This window comes from Rhinatrema bivittatum, chromosome 3 (assembly GCF_901001135.1).
Source record: "Rhinatrema bivittatum chromosome 3, aRhiBiv1.1, whole genome shotgun sequence".
Classification (NCBI taxonomy): domain Eukaryota; kingdom Metazoa; phylum Chordata; class Amphibia; order Gymnophiona; family Rhinatrematidae; genus Rhinatrema; species Rhinatrema bivittatum.
The window spans coordinates 240,731,115-240,750,617 of NC_042617.1; the positions used below are offsets into that span (position 1 = coordinate 240,731,115).

Consider the following 19,503-nt stretch of genomic DNA (forward strand, 5'->3'; position numbering starts at 1 on the left):
GAGCTTCTCCTCATCTTCTCAAATGAAAACAATATCCCCCCACCAGCACCACACAATTCTCACATCACCTATAAGCATGTTAGAGACCTTGGGGTAATACTAGACAATCAACTAAACCTAAAGAAAATGGTCAACACAACATCCAAAGACTGCTTCTACAGACTACAGGTTCTAAAACGACTTAAACCACTCTTATTTTTCAACGACTTCAGGACGGTCCTCCAAGCGCTACTGTTCGCCAAAATAGACTACTGCAGTGCCCTTCTCCTAGGCCTCCCCAAATCTACCACCAAACCACTGCAGATGATACAAAATGCGGCAGCGAGATTGCTGACCAGCACCAGCCGTGGTGAACACATCTCACCCATCCTCAGAAACCTACATTGGTTACCAGTGAATTTTAGAATCTTATATAAATCAATCACCCTAATACACAAAACCATCCATCATCAACTCCAACTCGACCTGGAAATCCAATTCAAACTCCACTCCTCCAACAGACCAACTAGAGATATTCACAAAGGCACTCTGAAATTTCCCCCTACTAAAGCCACTCGCCTCTCTGCGACCAAAGACAGAGCTTTTTCGATAGCAGGCCCATCTATCTGGTATAACATTCCATCAAACCTCAGATTGGAACCTTGCCTTTTAACTTTCAGAAAAAAACTCAAGACGTGGCTCTTTCACCAAGCCTTTTCTGATCCACCAGACAATCACTAGTTGCCCTGTACTCTTACCCGGACTTTGGCTATTATCTTCACGAAAAAATGGACTCGGGCACTTTCCAGGTTAAAGCACCTTTAAGCTTTGAACCAGTTTTTCACTATTGTATCACTTTATAATTATTACCGCCTTTACCTTCTTTCCAGCTTTTGTTTTAAGCTTCCAAGTTCTCTATTCCTTGTTGATTGTAACTTTGACTTATTCTTATATTTTGTTATTTATAGTTTACCTGAATTGTTACTTCAGTTATACCCTTGTTAAATGTAAACCGATCCGATATGGTTATTTACTATGAAGGTCGGTATAAAAAAACTGTTAAATAAATAAATAAATGGATAAATAAATAAATAAATACATACATACCTGCAGAGGATTTATTAACCAGTGCATGATGCACTTTGAGCTACAGGCCACCATCTTCCCCTTAGACTGGACCAAGGTGATGCTTATTCTCAGTCTCCTGGCAGGCCCTGCCCTGGCCTGGACTTCGCCTCTATGGGAATGAATGACTCCCTGGTAGGAAGTCTAGACAACTTCCGGAAGCAATTCTGGCAAATATTTGATGAACCCGGTCAATCCTCTTCAGCTGCCACATTAGGCAGGGCATTTTTATGGTTGAGATTATGCCGGACACTGGCCTCGAAACTCCATTGAGGTGAAGACAATCTCACCACCATCTTTTAACAGGGCCTTGTGGTACGCATCAAGGATGGCCAGGACCTGCCACCCGGACTGGAAGATCTCATCGTGCTAGCCATTTGGGTAGACCTCTGCTTCCAAGAACAGGCCTGAAAAGAGAGAGGCTTCTCAACAGAATATCAGGTTGGAACCCAAATTTTAGCATCCTCTGGTCCATATCACAAATGCTACACTTGCTTCCTCCACTGAAGAGCCTATGAAACTCGGCAGGGCCCGGGTCACTGAAGAAGAGAAGCAGAGGTGCCAGCGGCTCAACCCCTACCTCTGTTGTGCGTCTCAGGGGCAGTTTGTTGGCAGTTGTCCTGAGATGGTGGGAAACAACTGAGCCTAGGGATAGTTGGAGAGGCAAATCTAGATCTGCTTTCATCCTCTCCTCAATTATTCGTGCTAATTTGCCTCACTTCCCATAAAACAGAGGTGCATTCTGAGGCATTCCTGGACTCTGATGCTGGAGGCAATTTCATTAACGAAGCACTGGTAAGCCAGTACAACCTTTCCAGGGTGACCCTTGAGAAGCCAGTTATATCTTCTCAGTTTATGGCGAACCCCTTCCTGGCCAGCTGTCTTTGGTTACCCTGCCACTCACACTTCAGACTGAACTTCTGCATTGGGAAAGCATTACTCTCTATGTACTACCCAAGGCAATAACCGGATCATCCTAGGCTTACCCTGGCTAATTCTACATAATCCTACTATAGTCTAGCAGGCTCTGTAAATTGTCCCCAGGGTCTTTCCTGTCAGCACCAATGTCTCTCTTGGGTCACCTCATCTGTTATAATGGGCTGTGGCATGGTTAACACAGCCTAGTAGGTGAACCTACTAGACCCAAGCCAACAGTTGGTGGTCATGCCCTTACTAGGACTGGAGCTGGGACTTCACCTTTACCAGCCACGTTCCCCGCAGGTTGAGCCCTTGGGTTCCAGGGGCCAGCAGGGCTTAAGCAAGAGTCCCATAATGAATGGCCAGATAAAGTCAATTCAGGCAGAGGTCAGGGCTGGCAGCAAGCAGTCAGTATCTGGGTCCAGGCCAAGGTCAGGGCAGGCAGAATCTGGGTCCAAGCTGGGGGTCAGGGCAGGCAGCACTCCAGCAGAGTAATCAGAATCCAAGCAGGGGTCAGAACCAGGAATCAGCTCAAGTCAGATAAAAAAAGATAAGACAGTGAGGACCAAGATAAAGCAGAAACCAGCAGGACAAGGCAGGGAACCATAGGCAAGGCAGAGAGGACAACAGGAAGCAAGGAGACAATGAGAAGGGTAGATTCAAGAACAAGAGGACAAGGCAAATGGAAACAACACACACTGCAAGACTGCAGGAAGGCCTGTTGCTGAGGCAAGGTATGGAGTGCGGCTGGGGTTTAAATACGGGCACCAGCAGCTTGTTCCTGCCACGGAGTCCTCAAGAATCAATGTGCCATGTGTGCATGTACCTATGGGATACCAAGAAGAAGCAACTTGGTGATGTACCAGCTGTGTTGGCAGTGTTTGGGATGAATGCGGCTATTTATTTACAAAATTTACAAGATGGAGGCAGTCCAGAGAATAGCGACCAAAAAGGTGGAAGGTCTTCATCGAATGACTTATGAGGAGAGATTGAAGAATCTAAATATGTACACCCTGGAGGAAAGGAGGAGCAGAGGTGATATGATACAGACTTTCAGACACTTGAAAGGTTTTAATGATCCAAAGACAATGACAAACCTTTTCCGTCGGAAAAAAATCAGCAGAACCAGGGGTCACGATTTGAAGCTCCAGGAAGGAAGACTCAGAACCAATGTCAGGAAGTATTTCTTCACGGAGAGGGTGGTGGATGCCTGGAATGCCCTTCCGGAGGAAGTGGTGAAGACCAGAACTGTGAAGGACTTCAAAGGGGCGTGGGATAAACACTGTGGATCCATAAAGTCAAGAGGACGTGAATGAAGAGTGGGTGGCTCGCGGGAATGACGGCTGCTACCTGGAGATAATACCCTTATTCAATAAACATACACATGGTTAATGTGACTCCAACATTGCTCTAAGACTCCAACATTGCTCTAAGCTTCAACGGCAAGAGGAAATGTGGAAAAAAGGATTTGCATTCACAAAAAAGCGGGGAGTAGCTTGCTTGTTATGGCAGTTACTACCCCAAAACAAATAAGCCTGATACTTCACTTTCAATGCATATCCAGCATAACTCTCTGCTTCAACGGCAGGGGAGAAAGACTGATACTTCACACATATCGAGCATAGCTCTCTGCTTCAACGGCAGGGGAGAAAGTCTGATACTTCACTTTCAATGCATATCCAGCATAACTCTCAGCTTCAATGGCAGGGGGAATGAAGAGCAACCAACAAGGACTGAATTATATAGACTGGGTAAACAAATAAGCATGGGTGTAGCTTGCTTATTGCGGTGGTTACTACCCCTAACTAATTAAGCTAGATATTTCACTTAGATGCAGCTCCATCACTGCTCTCTACATTAATGGTGGGGGTGGAAGGGAAATAGAACTAAAAGGTTACTAAGAGCCAAGAGTAACAGATAAGTATGAGAAAAAAAAAGTGTGAAACTTGCTGGGCAGACTGGATGGGCCGTTTGGTCTTCTTCTGCCGTCATTTCTATGTTTCTATATTTATTTAAAATCTTTTCTATACCGTTGTTTGGTATGCACCATCACAACGGTTTACAGAGAGGCACATATATTTAATGTTCAGCTTGGGTCATACTATCTTACAAAGTGCCAATATAGTTTTGGTTACATGTTTCAATAATGCAATCTAAATGAAAGGTGAAATGGGTCTTGTCCATATACATGATTAATAGGGTAAACATATAAGTATAGTACTTTATACTGTCTCTATTTAGCTTTAAAAGTAAAGTATGAGAGAAAATAATAAAATATGCAAATATGCATCTAGGTGACTTTGTGCTGTGTGTTGATGTTCCATTGCATGTTAGTTCATATTTCTTATTCTCCATTTTCACTGTAAAAAGCTTTTTTGAAAAGCCAGGTTTTTTGACTTTTTTTGAAGAGTTAAATCTCTCTGTAATCTAGTTTCTAGGGGCATTGTGTTCCACAAAACTGGTCCAGCTAAGGATAGGGCTCGCTCTCTGACTTGAGTCAGTCTGGCTGCCCTGACTGAAGGGATGGTTAGAAGGGCTTTATTGGCTGATCTAAGATTTCTCTGGGGGACATGTAAGCGCAGCGCTGTGTTTAACCAATCTGCTTTTTCTTCATTAATTAGTTTGTGAATTGTGCAGAGTGTGTTTTATATTGAACCCTTTGTTCTATTGGCAGCCAGTGTAGTTCGGCAAGTGTTTGAGAGATGTGATCTCTTTTATTTTTACCAGTAAGTATTCTGGCGGTAGAGTTTTGTAAGATTTGGAGTGGTCTCATAGTTGAATACGGTAATCCCAGAAACAGTGTGTTGCAGTAATCTGTGCTAGCGAAAATGTGCTAGTCGCGGGACATCCCACACCCTGCCAAAATGTTATACCTGTACCAGTAGTCCAGACTGATCCCAGTCCTTACGGGTCTCCCTCCTCAATACTCCACATTTGCAGATGTTTTTAGCAAGAATCATGCAGTGACTCTGCCACCACACAGGCCCAACGACTATCTGATTGACCTGCTCCCAGGAAAAATGCTCCCCAGGGACAGGGTTTACCCATTATCCACTTCTAAAACGGCAGCCATGTCAAACTACATGAAAGAAAACCTGGAGCGAGGATTTAACCACCCTTTATCCTCTCCAGCAAAGGCAGGCTTCTTTTTTTTTTTTTTTGGGGGGGGGGGGGGGGGGGGGTTGGGAAAGAAGGATGATTCCCTCAGGCCATGCATAGATACACCATAACCCACAAGAATAGATATCCACTGCCCCTAATTAAAGAACCTTTTGACTGTCTTACTAAATTGGAACTCAGAGGCGCCTATAACTTCATGTGGATTCATGAAGGAGAAGAATGGAAGACCACATTCAATACCTGTGATGGACATTATGAATGCCTAATAATGCCACTGGGCTTTTGCAGTTCCCACAATGTTTTCCAGTACATGGTCAACGAAATCTTGAGCAACTTCCTCTACTCCCAGTTTCTAGTGTACCTGGATGACATTTTCATTTTTTCATGCTTCTTAACACAGCACTGTGAGCACTTTGAACAAGTGCTGCAGAGAATCACCTTTATGCCAAGCTTGAGAAGTGTTCCTTCGAAGAGGAAGAGCTACCTTTCCTGGGCTATATCACCCCCACCCCACCCCCATGGCCTGTGTATGTGTATGGACCCAAACAAAGTGAAGGCCATTCAGGATTGGCCTCAGTTGGTAGGACTCAAGGCCCTTTAAAGATTTCTAGGCTTCACCAACTACTACTGGCAATTTGTGAATGGGTATTCTTTATTGGCCAATGGGGGCTGTTACAGCCATTGCCAGTCCCTGAGAGACCATAGACCCATATGGCCATGGACTCTGTCACTGACCTTCCTCTCTCTAATGGTTGTAATATCATCTGGGTCGTGGTAGACCGGTTCTCCAAGGTGGCTTATTTTATACCACTCCCTGGATTTCCTTTGGCTCCAGAACTGGCTCATCTCTTTTTTTCAGCATGTCTTCCAACTCCATGGCATATCCGAACACATTCTCTTTGACAGAGGAGCACAGTTTATGGCAAGGTTTTGGAGAAGCCTGTGCAAGAAATTTGGAATTTCATTGGATTTCTCCTCCGTGTACCATCTGCAAAATAACGCGCAGATGGCTAGAAGTAATCAAATCCTCAAGGGATTCCTATGTGAACGAATGGCAGGATGATTGGGCAGAATTCTGTCATAACAATCACATCGGAGACTCCATAGGGTCATCCCCCTTCCAGATTCCATTGGAAGACATCCACTGGTACCACTTTCGATACCAGTAACAGTCTCATGTACCACAACAGACATCATGGGCCAAGATCTTGAAGAGTTATGGCAAAGGGCCCGCCAACTTCTCACCTCAGCCACTGAAAAATACAAAAAGCAAGCAGACAAAAGATGTTGGCCAGCACCTCATCTTAAACTCAGAGATTTAATGTGGCCAAATACCCGCAATCAATGACTAAAAAGTCCATCTGCAAAGTTCTCACCTCATTTTGGCTGACCATTTCAAATCACTCAGCAAATTAGTCTAGTGGCATATCAATTAAAACTGCCATCTACCATCAAGGTTAACAACATTTTCTCCGTCCCTCCTCAAGCCTCTAATTTTGTCTTGGTCCTCACGATTCCCTCCTAAATCAACAGAGGTGCCCACCAAGGAGGACACAAAGTACGGAGATCCTTGACTCCAAATGTATCCAAAACACTACCTCATCACTTGGAAGGGCTTCGGCCCAGAAGAAAAATTGGGAACTTGCATCTTATATTCAGGTCCCCTGCCTCCCCCGAGAGTTACCCGATCTGTTCCCACATAAGCCCAAATCTAGAGGCTTGGGGAGGGGACTTAGAATGGGGTACTGTAACATTGGGCCAGTCATGGGACACTCCCATGACTGGTTCCACTTACTCAGGAAACCGCCGATTCCCATTGCAGCAAGAACATCACCATTTCTGCCCATCTCTGGCCTGCTGTTACCACATCTAGGCACATGTGTATACCAGGCTATAAAGGCCCCAAGGTGGGAAAGCCCTGCAACAGCAACCTCTGATGATGTCATGTGGCTGGGTATTTGAAACCCAACTGCACTTCTCTTGATGCCTTAGCAATAGGTCCTCCTGTTGTTACAATGCATGTTGCTTCCTGTCTCCATGCTTTGCCTTGTCTTGCCTCCTTGTTACCTTACCTTGCCCTGCTTGTTCCTGCCAAGTCTTGGTCCCCAGTGTCCTGTCTTTGTCTCATCTGTCCATCTCTGCCTGGCTTCTAGTTCTGACCCAGGCCTCAGACTATGACTACCCTTCTGGACTGCCGCTTGCCCTGACCTTAGCTTGGACCTCAACACTGCCTTATCTCCACCTGCCCCAACCTCTGTCTGGACCTCGATGCTGCCTGACCTCAGCCTGGACTTCAACACCGCTTGCTCACTGCTTAGTCTAATCACTCCTTACAGAACTCTCGCCTAAGCTCTGCTGGCACCTGGAACCCAAGGGCTCAATGTGCGAGGAATGGGACTGCTATAATAGAAGACCTAGAACCAGTCCTAGCTCTCAGCCTGGACCTGGTAGGTTTGCCTGCCAAACTGTGTTAACTACACCACAGCCCAAGGACTCACATTCGTGACAGAGATACAATCTCCAGAATTGAACACAGTACTCCAAGTGAGGCTTCACCAAGGACCTGGCAGGACATGATCACCACCTTTTTCTGCTGTTATGCCTTTCTCTTTGCAGCCCAGCATCCTTCTTGCCTTAGCTACCACATTGTTCTATTACTTCTCTTGTCTTCAGTTCATCAGACACTATCAACCTGAGTCTTTCTCCCAGTTTGTGCACATCAGTCTTTCACTCCCCATTCCCCATCGCATACAGCTCCTTTGGATTTCTTCATTCCCAAATGCATGACTCTACACTTCTTGGCATTGAAACCCAGCTTCTAAACCTTCAACCACTTCTCAAGCTTTCATATTCTGTCTACTCCTTGAGGTCTGTCCACTCTGTTGCAGATCTAGTGCCATCCGTAAAAAAGACAAATGTTTCCTTCTAACCCTTTCACAATGTCGCACAAAGCTATTGAAAAGAAGTGGCCCCAGAACTGACCCTTGAGGTACTCCACTTATCACAGATAACAGTATTTTTTAATTTAAATTTGTTACAAACTTTCATCGGAGGTACCATTAAAAGGTGGTTTATATCAAACACTCATAATAAAAACGTATAAATAAAACACATAGACTAAATTGCCATGCTCAAGATTTTACTCAAGCAATCAGTACATACGCGTGAGAATCAACACCACATGTCCTTTTTTCCATGAGAAAAGTAGGTGAGATCAAAGGTAGGGTTAGTTCAAAGGAGGCAACAAAATGCATATTTTGCATTTTCAACACTATGCATGTTGTTTTTGAGGGGAAACGTATCTGCACATAAAGGAGGTGCAAATCTCTTTGGGTAACTTTTTCCCAGACAGTTTTCAAGGGGAAAATATGCACCTACTTTACCTTTGAAAACAGATGCAAAGTCTGTGGGGAAAAGTATCCACAGACTTTGCAACAATATGCATAGTTTTAAAAATTTCCTATCTGATCATATGAAGACTCTGGAATCAATGAAAATGGCTGAAAGGGGATGACATTTTAAAACAGCTGCAGCAAAACTGGGACAGAAAAATATTTAAGGAGATAATATTACATCAAACTGCATAAATGTGTGGACTTTTATACACCCAAGTTGCACCAATTTTCAAAGCAAACATGTTTTATAGGGAGATTTACTAAGCCATGATATCGTGTATTAAACACCATTTATTGCACAATATTTATTTATTTATTTTGAGCTTTTCTATACCAACATTCATGTGGCAAGATACAAATCATATCGGTTTACATTGTAACACGAAATTGCAACAAGCATTACATGGAACGGGTTACATAGAACTGGGAAAACAGAAAATACAACTGGGGGAAGAATTAGCAACTGTTAACAAGTGAGGCATTTAGAGAACGAAGAAATCGATTAGGCAGCAGACTGTAAATCTCCATCAGTGCAATTCAAAATAAATATAAGTAAAATAAAATAAGGTAAAATAAGTAAATATACAATAGTAAGTCAGTGAAGGAGGTCATGGAAATGATCGTAGAGGTATGTTAGTGGTAATACTCGTCTGGTTATGGATAGGCTTGTTTGAAAAGTAAGGTAATGGTGAAGTTCGTCTGGTTATGGGTAAGCTAGTTTGAATAGCCAGGTTTTGAGTTTCTTTTTGAAAGTCAGTAGGCATGGTTCTTGTCGGAGTTCTGGGGGAAGAGCGTTCCATTGAGAGGGACCAGCGGTGGATAAAGCACATTTCCTTAAGGCTTTCTTTGCTGGGGGGGGGCATAGAGGGTGCCTTTGTATGCAGATCTAATCGGTCTTGAGGATTCATGGGGACATAGAGGAATGTTAAGATCAAGAGGTGTTAGATTGTGCATGGCTTTATAGATTATCATAAGGACTTTGTAGAGAATTCTAAATTTGATGGGAAGCCAGTGTAGGTTGTGAAGTATGGGTGTAATGTGCTCTCTTCTATTGGAGTTGGACAGGATCCTAGCGGCTGAGTTCTGAACCATCTGCAGGGGTCTGATAGTGTTTGCTGGAAGACCTAGAAGGAGCGAATTACAATAGTCAATTTTTGAGAAAATGATGGACTGAAGCACTGTGCAGTAGTCATGGAAGTGGAAGTGTGGTAGTCATGGAAGTGCAAGATGTATTTATTTATTTATTTATTTATTTGAAACTTTTATATACCGACAACCGTTTGCACATCGTATCGGTTTACAGATAACTTAAAACTATGATAGTGCAACCATCATTAAGGCATGGCCTTTACAGGGAACAGATAACACTTTTACATAAGAACAAGGTAGTTAAATATTGGTATATATATAAAATAAATTATGAAAGTACAGAATAAACGGGATATTGGTTATAGCAACTAATATAAAATACTATGTACAAGGGAGTGTTAATAGGATTAGAAGGGGTAACAGGATAAGAGGGATGAAGGGAAAAAGGTAGGAGGGGGAAGAAAAGGGAGGAGGGTGAGGAGGTAAGGAGGGGTAAATAGGATTAGAGGGGGTAAAAGGATAAGAGGGAAGAAGGGATAAGGCATTGGGGGGGAGGGGGAGGGAGGAGGGTAAAGAGGTTGACAGGGATGGTCATAGGGAACAGATTTTGTGGGGGACACCCACGGAGATGTCTCTCGCACCAAGGTTGTGGGAGATTGACAGGATCATGTCTAAGCAGGGTTCAAAAGTACACAACAGTTTTCCAAAAGGACAAATTGGATCTTGTAGGACAGACATTGGCAATTGTTAGCAGTTGTTCAGTAAATATACAGCAGATGTTTAATGAATAGTCACATAGGTGGGGTAGAGATGGACGGAAAGGCTTGTAGGAATAGCCAAGTTTTAAGTTTTTTTTTTAATTTGGGTGTGGAGGATTCAGTGCGTAAATCAAGAGGCATAGAGTTCCAGAGGGAGGGACCTGCAAGAGAGAAAGCTCTGTTTGTTGTGGAAATAAGTTTGGTGGAAATAAGTTTGGTGGACTTAATTGAAGATGTCCACAATATTGCCATATTGTGGACATCTTGCACGATATTTTCAATGTATTTCTCCCCCTATGAAAAAAAGCTGATTTGCCTGTAGGGGCAGCAGTGAAACTCTAAATAAAAAGGTTTAAAATGCAGGACGATGCCCCATCCACTTCCTTCTCTAATCTCTCCCCTAGGTATCTAATACAACTCCCCCAAGGCAAATGCTCCCCTTTCAAAGCACCCCCTTCAGCATCATCAACTCTGCCCTGGGGTCTGGTGCTCCCCCTAAGCCCCTTCCCCACTCTCCACCCTAGAAAAAGGCTCTGGTGGTCTGGGAAGGCAGTCAGACCCCACCCCCCAAACTCCCCATACCTCCAGAATTCTTTATTGGGGTTCGGTGGAGGCCCCTTGCTCTGTGCTTGGTCAATGCCATTTTTCAAATGGTGTCAGTCTGCCTGTATCATGTGATGGGAGCAAAGTCCTGGATCCAAACCTAGGGCACATGAACTGGGAAGGGGGGCGTGGCGTTGACTCGATACTAAAGGGTGGCCTTGAAGGGGACAGGAGGTTGTATTGGATACCTAGGGGAGGGGGTTAGGTGTCATCACGCATTTTAAAATGTATTTTCTTGTCCTTGTGGGGGATCACCACTGCCTCTACAGGAAGCAGAGGGGAGTTGTGAGTCATCATTGACCCCCCCCCTGGGACATTTTTAGCAAGTTTTGAGAGGAGAATGTTTGGGCCTCGGGCCTTTTAAGCGATGGTGGCCCTGGCCAAGGTGGGCCGCCCTCGTGTGCTTCAAGTCCATTTCAAGATGCAATATTTCATCAGGGAGGGGGCAAATTATGAAGAAGGTAAGAAATTTCATACAAAAAGGGTGTGCTCAGCTGACTCCAAGAAGTGCCATATCGGGGAGGACCACAGGTCTCTCTAGCCCAGGCTCACAATGTCTTGATAATCCATCTGCATCCTGAAAATATTGTGCATGTCAGTAATGTTTTTTGTGCTTCAGTGCAGAGACCCCTGGGACACATCTTCTATTAGAGTTGGCAGACTTGGGAAGATTATATCATCAAGCTCTTTTGAAGAAGGTAAGAAATTTCATACAAAAAGGGTGTGCTCAGCTGACTCCAAGAAGTGCCATATCGGGGAGGACCACAGGTCTCTTTAGCTCTGCATTCTGTCTCCAATATTGGCAATTAGAAAGTGGGATGCCAAAGGAAGTGTATATGAACAGGGCATTATAAAGGGGTGTATATACCAAGTGGTCAGTCCAATTTAAGAGGCTATAACAGGACAACCTAGGCAGATTACCTTAAGAAGAAGTCAGGAAATAATGCTGACTCAGTGGCTAGGGTTTCTGAATGCAGAATAAAAGCCCAGGGAAGAAAGAAACCTAAGAAGAAGTAGATGTAAAGCTATATTAGGTGCGAGGCCTATGGCAAATCAGCCATAGCATGCCTTCCCCCCCATCAAGACTGAAGATTATAGGGGTCTTCCCAAAGACTGAAGAGTAAGGGGATCCCCTTCAAAATTGAAAAGCAGGATGGATGGCATTCTCTGAATTGTCTGCTACTGTACCTGCTGGCTACCTAGGTCTCAGATACCATTACATAGGCCACTGCAACTCAGGAATGGGAAGTGATGTCAAAACATCAGGAAGTGCAACAGGAGGGGACCTTCATTTTCGCTTTTTATTGTTCTTTTATTTTTCCTGAGAATTTATCAGGATTTATTATGACAAAAACAGGAGAAAATCAGTGGAAAATAATTACTCCTTACTTTTCGGGGTAAATATTGGAGTCTATTTTGGTGGATAGAAACCAGGACAGTAAAACAATATAAAGCATATTCTCCCACCCATCCACTCAGCAGCATCCCCTTCTCTACCACCATTCCCCGCTTAGCATATTCCTTTTTCTCCCCACCCCCACCAAGAATCTCCCTCTTCCCTCCCCCTACCACCACAGTGTTCATCTTTACTCCAGCTCCAGGCTCCTCCTCCCTCCTTCAGCAATATGCTTGCTGTGGCTCCTACACTCTGCAGAACTGCACCTCATTTGTGCAGGGCCAGGGAGCCTGCTGGGAAATGATTCTGCTGGGGGGGGGGGAGCTGCCGCTTCAAACACTACATTGGCAGCACCAGACTGCACACACTTTGGCTAGTTGGGGAGAGGGAGAGAGGACTTGAAACACAGAATCAGTGGGCCCGGAGGGCAAGCACTTTCACTGGTGGGAAGGGTTATATTTCAAATGCACCCTGTACTGTGGTCCACACTGGCTTTCAGCAGTGGTGGGAGGCCTTGAAAATGCTACATCCCTAGCTGCAGAGATGCTCTTTAATCAGCCTAAAATTAGGGTGAAAAATGGTTTAAACTAATTGCCACCTTTTAAACAATCTGGAAATGTATGGGTGAAAATTCGTTTAAACTAAAAGTGAAGGGACCATAAGCATCTCTTACCTCCCCATTATATATAAGTATACGCAATGAACAGGTTAACATACTGCCTTATGTGAAATGAGTATCAGGCCGATACAGTACAGTGCGCTCCGGCGGAGTCCACTGTTAGCCCGCGCTTGGCCACGCGTTTTCGACATGCTATTTTTACCCCTTATACAGTAAGGGGTAATAGCGCGTCGAAAACACGCGGCCAACCCCCCGAAACTAATAGCGCCCGCAACATGCAAAACAGTAAAAACTGCTTTTCTGTACACCCTCTGACTTAATATCATAGCGATATTAAGTCATAGGCCCCAAAAGTGAAAAACAAAAGTAAAAATTTAAAAAAAAAAAATTTAAAAATCTGCCCGTGGCCCGCAAGTCGGAAGACGGACGCTCAATTTTGCCAGCGTCCGTTTTCCGAACCCGTAGCTGTCAGCGGGTTAGAGAACCGACGCCGGTAAAATTGAGCGTCGGCTGTCAAACCCGCTGACAGCCGCTGCTTCTGTCAAAAAGGACGCACTAGGGATGCGCTAGTGTCCCTAGCGCCTCCTTTTACCGCAGGCCCTCATTTGCACGTTGTTCCCTCCTGAATCGCGCGCACAGGAGAGTGGCCTGGGCGGGCGCTCGCTGGCTCTCCTGCGACTTTTTTTTTGAATCGGCCTGTATGTACCTTAACCTAAAAATGGAGAAACAGGGAGAAAATGAATAAATAAAATATATATTTATCTTCCCCTCCAGGATTAACGTATTTGGAAAAATGCCAAGAGGTGGGTGGCACCTTAAACTCCATAAATGTATTAGTCTGTAAGTGCCACCCACCTCTTGGCATTTTTTCTACACCAAACTAACATGGCTATCCCTCTGAAGATTTGAACATATTTGGAAAAGAATATTTATCTGTTCACATGCCTCAGGCAAAAATCAGTTTTAAAATTTGGACCCACTATTAGGGAATGTTTTCAGCTGGATGCTCATGGGGAAATCCTTATTCATCCACTTGATCTGCAGTGTTGCATCCAGTTGCCTCATTTGCTGACACATTTGCTGCAATTAAATTCTAAGCTGTGCTGGAAATATCTGTTTTACCTGCCTGAATTTAAATAGCTGCTTTTTTGGGGTGGAGGGAGCCTGTGAAATTGCCCACAGCCCTGACATTTCTTGATGAGACAGTACCTGCCATAAGGAAGAGAAGTCCTGCCACGTGCTGCGTGAGGCTCTCCTCCCAGAAGAAGCTGACCATTGCTACAATGCATCCACAGAGAAGAACGGCAGCTGCCATGCCCAGAAAACCAGCTGTGATTCTCCTTAAGTCTGCGGGAGAACAGAAAAAAATAGAATATGTCAGCGCTCTCTAAATAAGGCCAGTGCGTTTTAGCCTCCTATTTCCTTTCATTCTCTCCCCCAAAACATATAAAAACCTCATGAGGAGATGATCAAATTGCCCAAGTCCAGAACAGCATCCTAACTTTCCAATTAATCGCCCTTCTCCCCCCCCCCCCCCCCGCATGTGCCTGCATTGACTTTGTTGGCATCTTACTTACTTATGAGAATAGAGTTTAGTGTTCTAGAACCATCAGATGTCATCTTTTCTACCTGAAAAAATAAAGCAAGCCAATCACTCTGTTTAAGGAATCCTAAGGTTTTGAAAAGGCTTCTAACCCAGTTCACTTGTAGTGTTGCACCCCTAAGGATTGGCCACTAGATATCACCTAGTCCCTGTAGAAGACAACTAGTTATAGGGAATAATATTTTACAGCTCCTCCTCTAGAGGCAGCTGAGTGGGTGGACCCTGCTTGTAATGGAGGGACTAGGGCTAGATTGAGGAGGAGTTGGCACTCAGAATTTGGGAAGAGAAGAGCCCTAGTTTGGGTTCTTTTAGTGAGGCCTACAGTTTCACCCCAGATACTTTTGAGATACACCTTCTTGTGCACTCCCTGCCAGGTGGTGTACCTATTTAGGTAAAGCAGGAGACTTTATTAGGATTTTTACTGCCGTAAGGTTTTTTGCCTGGGTTGTAGCCTGGTACGCTGGGAAAAAATTACCCCCCCACCCCGCGCGGATCCATAGCCCAGGTCACTACGCCCTGCTAGTACTCTTCAAGAGTCAGAGAGGAGCTGCAAAAACAGTGGACCCAGAAGATATTTGGACATTTAGTGAATTATTTTATGTGTGTGGGAGTTGGGGGGGGCTCTTGTCACCCCTCTTCTCACTGGGCAGGGTGTCGGGGCTCCCATCAGCAAGCCTTTCCTGCAGAGAAGTTCAACCAAGCAACTGAAGAAATAAAAGAGCAACAGAGAAGACCCTACATAGGATCTTCCCCCCTCTTAGGACACAGACATATGACTGGGTAGTGGTGTGGAGATGGCTGGACTCAGGTAAGACTGTGACTACCTTTAAGGGGGTTTCCCACCTACAGGATAGGATCCCTCTAGAGCAGGGGACCCCATCACTCTCATTTTAGAGAGTTAGGAATCCCCAGGAACCTGAGGCACCAGAACATACACAAAGAAGGAAAGGACACACCACTGTATATCCATTTATCCCTCTTGGACATGGATTACCTTTTAAAGAAATCAGTAAAAGTTAATTTTGAACACCCAGACTTGTGTCCTGCAGTTTCTGTCTCATCCATTGCCAAACATATCCTGCACAGCTGCACGCAAGAACAGGAGTCACACACAATCGCCTGGGCCACAAGCACCTGCTTCCCCCTCTAGAAAGGACTAGCCCCGGGGGTTCTACAATTGGAGGGGGACCCATGGAAGAGGACGATAGCCTCAAGAAATATAAACTTCTTTTGTGTGCCCTTAGAGGTGATGCCCCTCAGAAGAAAAGGGTTACAGTAATCCTCTTTCCTCCATTTCAAATCATTACGCTCACCAAAATACATCAGAAGGGGGCACAAAAAAAGCCAGGAATAGCCAAAAGTCTCTTCTCTCCTTGTCAACTCTGACTCTTGTGATCTCCTCAGTTGCTATCAGACACAGGTGCATGTTGATAGCTGACTTTTCAATAAGTTTTATTCCTGTATGGGTGAAGTCCAGTCCTGAGTAATGTACAAGTGAGGAGGAAGTTACACTGATTTCAGCCCTGACACACTTCTTTTGGAGAGAAAAAGAGATCCGTGTAGGTAATTATGGGCCATCAAGTAGCCCTTAAAGGAGGAAAGTAATAGCAGAAAAACTGAAAAGAAATTAAGAGAAAAGCTCTGAGCATACAAATCTATTTCCAGTAAAAATATACTGTTAAGCGCTGGTAGGAAAAAGAATAATACAAACATTTTTTTTAAACATATATACGGGAAGCCATAACCATTGGGGAATGCCAGGCTCTTATTTTATTAAATGGGTTTTTTCCCTTTGCCTGGCAGGTATTCCCTTTTTCTTTCTTTTTTTTTAATTCAGGATGGTTAGAATTATAAGGTAATGACATCAATCATCGCTGTACATGAATAAATATCATACACCCAGCCTACAGACCTCTCAGCATGACACTACTGCACTACAAATGAATGCTCCATTTGCGTTCTCTCTGCCCATTGAGTCTGACATTGCTAATGGCTTAGGTTTTAGGGGGCCCAGAGAAAAGCACACTGAGTCAAATTATACAATGAAGAAGGAGTTGCTGGGTTTTCTTTTTTCTTTTTATATTCTAAGATTTATAAGTTTTGACTATAATTAATTCTAGTCTCTCTCAAACCATTTTTTTTTTGTAATGACCATTACATTTGGGCTGCCATCCAACATTATGGTTAATAAAGAAATCCTTTTATCATTTTAAATGAATAAAATAAACTCCAGTACACTGCCTTTCCATTAGCTGAGCTCATGTTGCTTTTGGTGGCGCATAATAAAATAATGGGCCTAATTAAAAAAGGATTTTTTCCTCATTCGGTGCCTATGGAAACCAGATTGTTAAGGTGTACTCCGTGGAGTACAAAAAATGTCCACATGTATTCTTTCATTATCTTTCCCGTGTCTCTTTCTAGTAAGTCTGTTTCAGCTGAAACCCTCCAAGGGCTCCTTTCAGGGTGAGGTTCCCCCTTTCCTCTCATCTTCTTCCTCACCCCAAACTACTCCTACTATAGTACTCTTCTTCTCCAGGCCCTGCTGCTGCCTCTCAGGTCCCAATCAGATGCCAAGGAGTCTCATCCTCCTCCTGGCCACCCACTGCTGTCGCCTCTTCAGATGGCCCGGGGAGCCCTGCCAGCTCCACTCCTCTGGCTGCCAGCAACTTCCCCTTGTATTGAGCTGTTAAGGCCTGGGGAACCCCACCAAATGCACTTCTCTGGCTGTCTGTACCAGAGAAACTCCACCAGCTCTACTGTTTCTGCCCCTGTCTCCTCATTCTGTTGCCCATCTTATTTTAAGCATATGTGAGTGTAGGTATCCTCTATGTCCCCACTATCTATTTTTGTCCTTAGTTTAAGCCTAGGCTAGGATTAGATAGGAAGTAGCAGTTGGCAGACAGTCCCTTACAGGCACGTCCTGTGGGGCTGGTTTGGTCGGTCAGCCTGCAGAAATACAGGCAGTGTGAGTTATAAGTGTGGCAGTTTTAGTTGTTTTTTTAGTTGAATTTTGAGGAAGCAGGGGAGTATTGGAGTTTTCCCTATTTTTAGGCACCATAGCCTGATATCAGGGAAAGGGATATATTTCTAACCACCACCTCCTCTGTCTGGCAGGAAGTTTTCTCCAGGAGTGGAAGAAGAAATTCTTTAGTTTTGTGTGGAGCCTGGACCTGCCTCAGGAGGATTTTTCCCTTGTCTGGAGAAGGCTAGGATAAGGTGCTGTGATCCCTGCCTGCAATACAAAGGTTGGACAACAATGTCTTGCCAGAGAAGAGGAGTCTATTTTGAAAGATTTTGTTTGGGAGGAATTTTTGCCACCAGTTTCTACCACTGTGGATGAGATCATCCTTATAGTCAATATTCTGGTTTCTGACAGGTGGAGGAACTAACTCCGTAGGTGTTGCTGTTCATGGATTCCTTACAGCAGCAAGTCTCAAACATTCACCCAACTGGCTATTTACATTCTATGGGGCCAATGCAATAATTTTCGCAGAAAGCGGGCGCTGACTTTTCAGCGCCCGCTTTCTTAACGCACGCATGGCACCCGCAAGGGGGGGCGCCATGCAATAGGCAAATTAGGTGGTCGCACTAGCAAGGAGGCGCTAGGGTCGCTTGCGCAACCTTAATTCCTCCTTGCTAACGCGACCCTGCGGTGGCTGCTGGTTATGAAGACCAACGCCGGTAAACTTGGCCTCGGTTTTCATAACCGGCCGTCTGCCAGTAATGATAACGGACGCTGAATTTATTGGCAGCCGTTTTCATTACTGGCAGACGGCTGATTATGAAAACTGAGGCAGAGGTTTTTTTTTTTTGTTATGCACATTTATTTTTTTGAATGAGGAGTGAATGAGTAATAGCCTCATTCACATGCATTTGCATGGGATGAGCGCTCTCTCATTCACTCCACGTCGGACGCACGTTAAATAGGTGCTAATCCCCCTATTGCATTAGGGGGTGGATTAGCGCCTATTTAACCCGTGTCTGACTGCAGGTTATACAGTGCGAGTGTACTGTATTGCATCGGCTCCTATGCATGCTGTGTGATCCACGAATGAAAGGAAGTATCCCCCTCTGGTCTGACAGTCTAGTATACTGGAAGGAGACACTGGTGGCAGAGGGGAAAAAGGGGCACTTCACACAGTATTGTTAGCATGAGCAGCACTTTTTCAGCTACCATTCCCTCCCTCACCTTTATCTGCAAACCTCTCTCCGCCCCATGACTACCACAAAATGGGCTCTGACAGAAGCCATAATTACAGCAGTTGACGGCAGAGATTATTCCACCCCCTCTCCGCTCAGCACCTAAGACCTTTACACAAATTGCAGTCACACACTATCTTGAGTACATGGCCACAGATCCACTGGCATACTGGGCACACACAGCCACAGTCTAACCAGATTTGGCCAAGGTCACTCAGCATTTCTTTTCCTACCCACCAACTAATGTTCCTAGTGAATGGGTATTCTCAATGGCACAGGACATAGTAAGTCCACATCATTCACAGCTAGCACCAGAGTTGGTGGGAAATTTGGTCTTCATTAAAATTAACTTCTCAGTGCTTGGTTTTCCTGAATTTTCATGCAAGTAGAAAAAGGACTGAATACATAGCTACAATGAAATAATGCCACAGTTGTTGCCCTCAGCAATTTTCTGTATTGTTTGCCCGTTGCCACTCTTGCCACTGCTGCCCAGCCTGCTTCTTCTGCCCTGCTTCTCTCATGGTTATACTGGGGTGTTTCATACCCCAAAACAAAACAAAAATTAAATAAAGGAAAAAAAAAAAGAAAATCCTTATCCGCCCACCCTGTCGCTTTCTTGGTTCTCCTCCTTGCTGTGTTGTTCTGCCACTGTTACTGCCTGGCCTGCTCCAATCCCTGTCACATTGTCATGGGGTGTT

The 19,503-nt window shown here is 44.5% G+C and overlaps 1 protein-coding gene across 4 annotated transcripts in view; it reads right to left on the minus strand.

Annotated features, from left to right (window-relative positions):
* Positions 1-19,503, minus strand: part of TMEM178A (transmembrane protein 178A) — a 272,754-nt gene that overhangs the window by 71,137 nt on the left and 182,114 nt on the right. For 2 of the 4 annotated variants that reach the window (XM_029594349.1, XM_029594348.1), the window contains exon 3: positions 14,212-14,349. In XM_029594349.1, the coding sequence (XP_029450209.1) occupies positions 14,212-14,349 (138 nt within the window). Of the gene's footprint in view, positions 1-8,810; positions 9,662-9,691; positions 10,546-14,211; positions 14,350-19,503 lie in introns of those variants that run through there. The other 2 variants (XM_029594347.1, XM_029594350.1) reach the window with 2 other exon arrangements.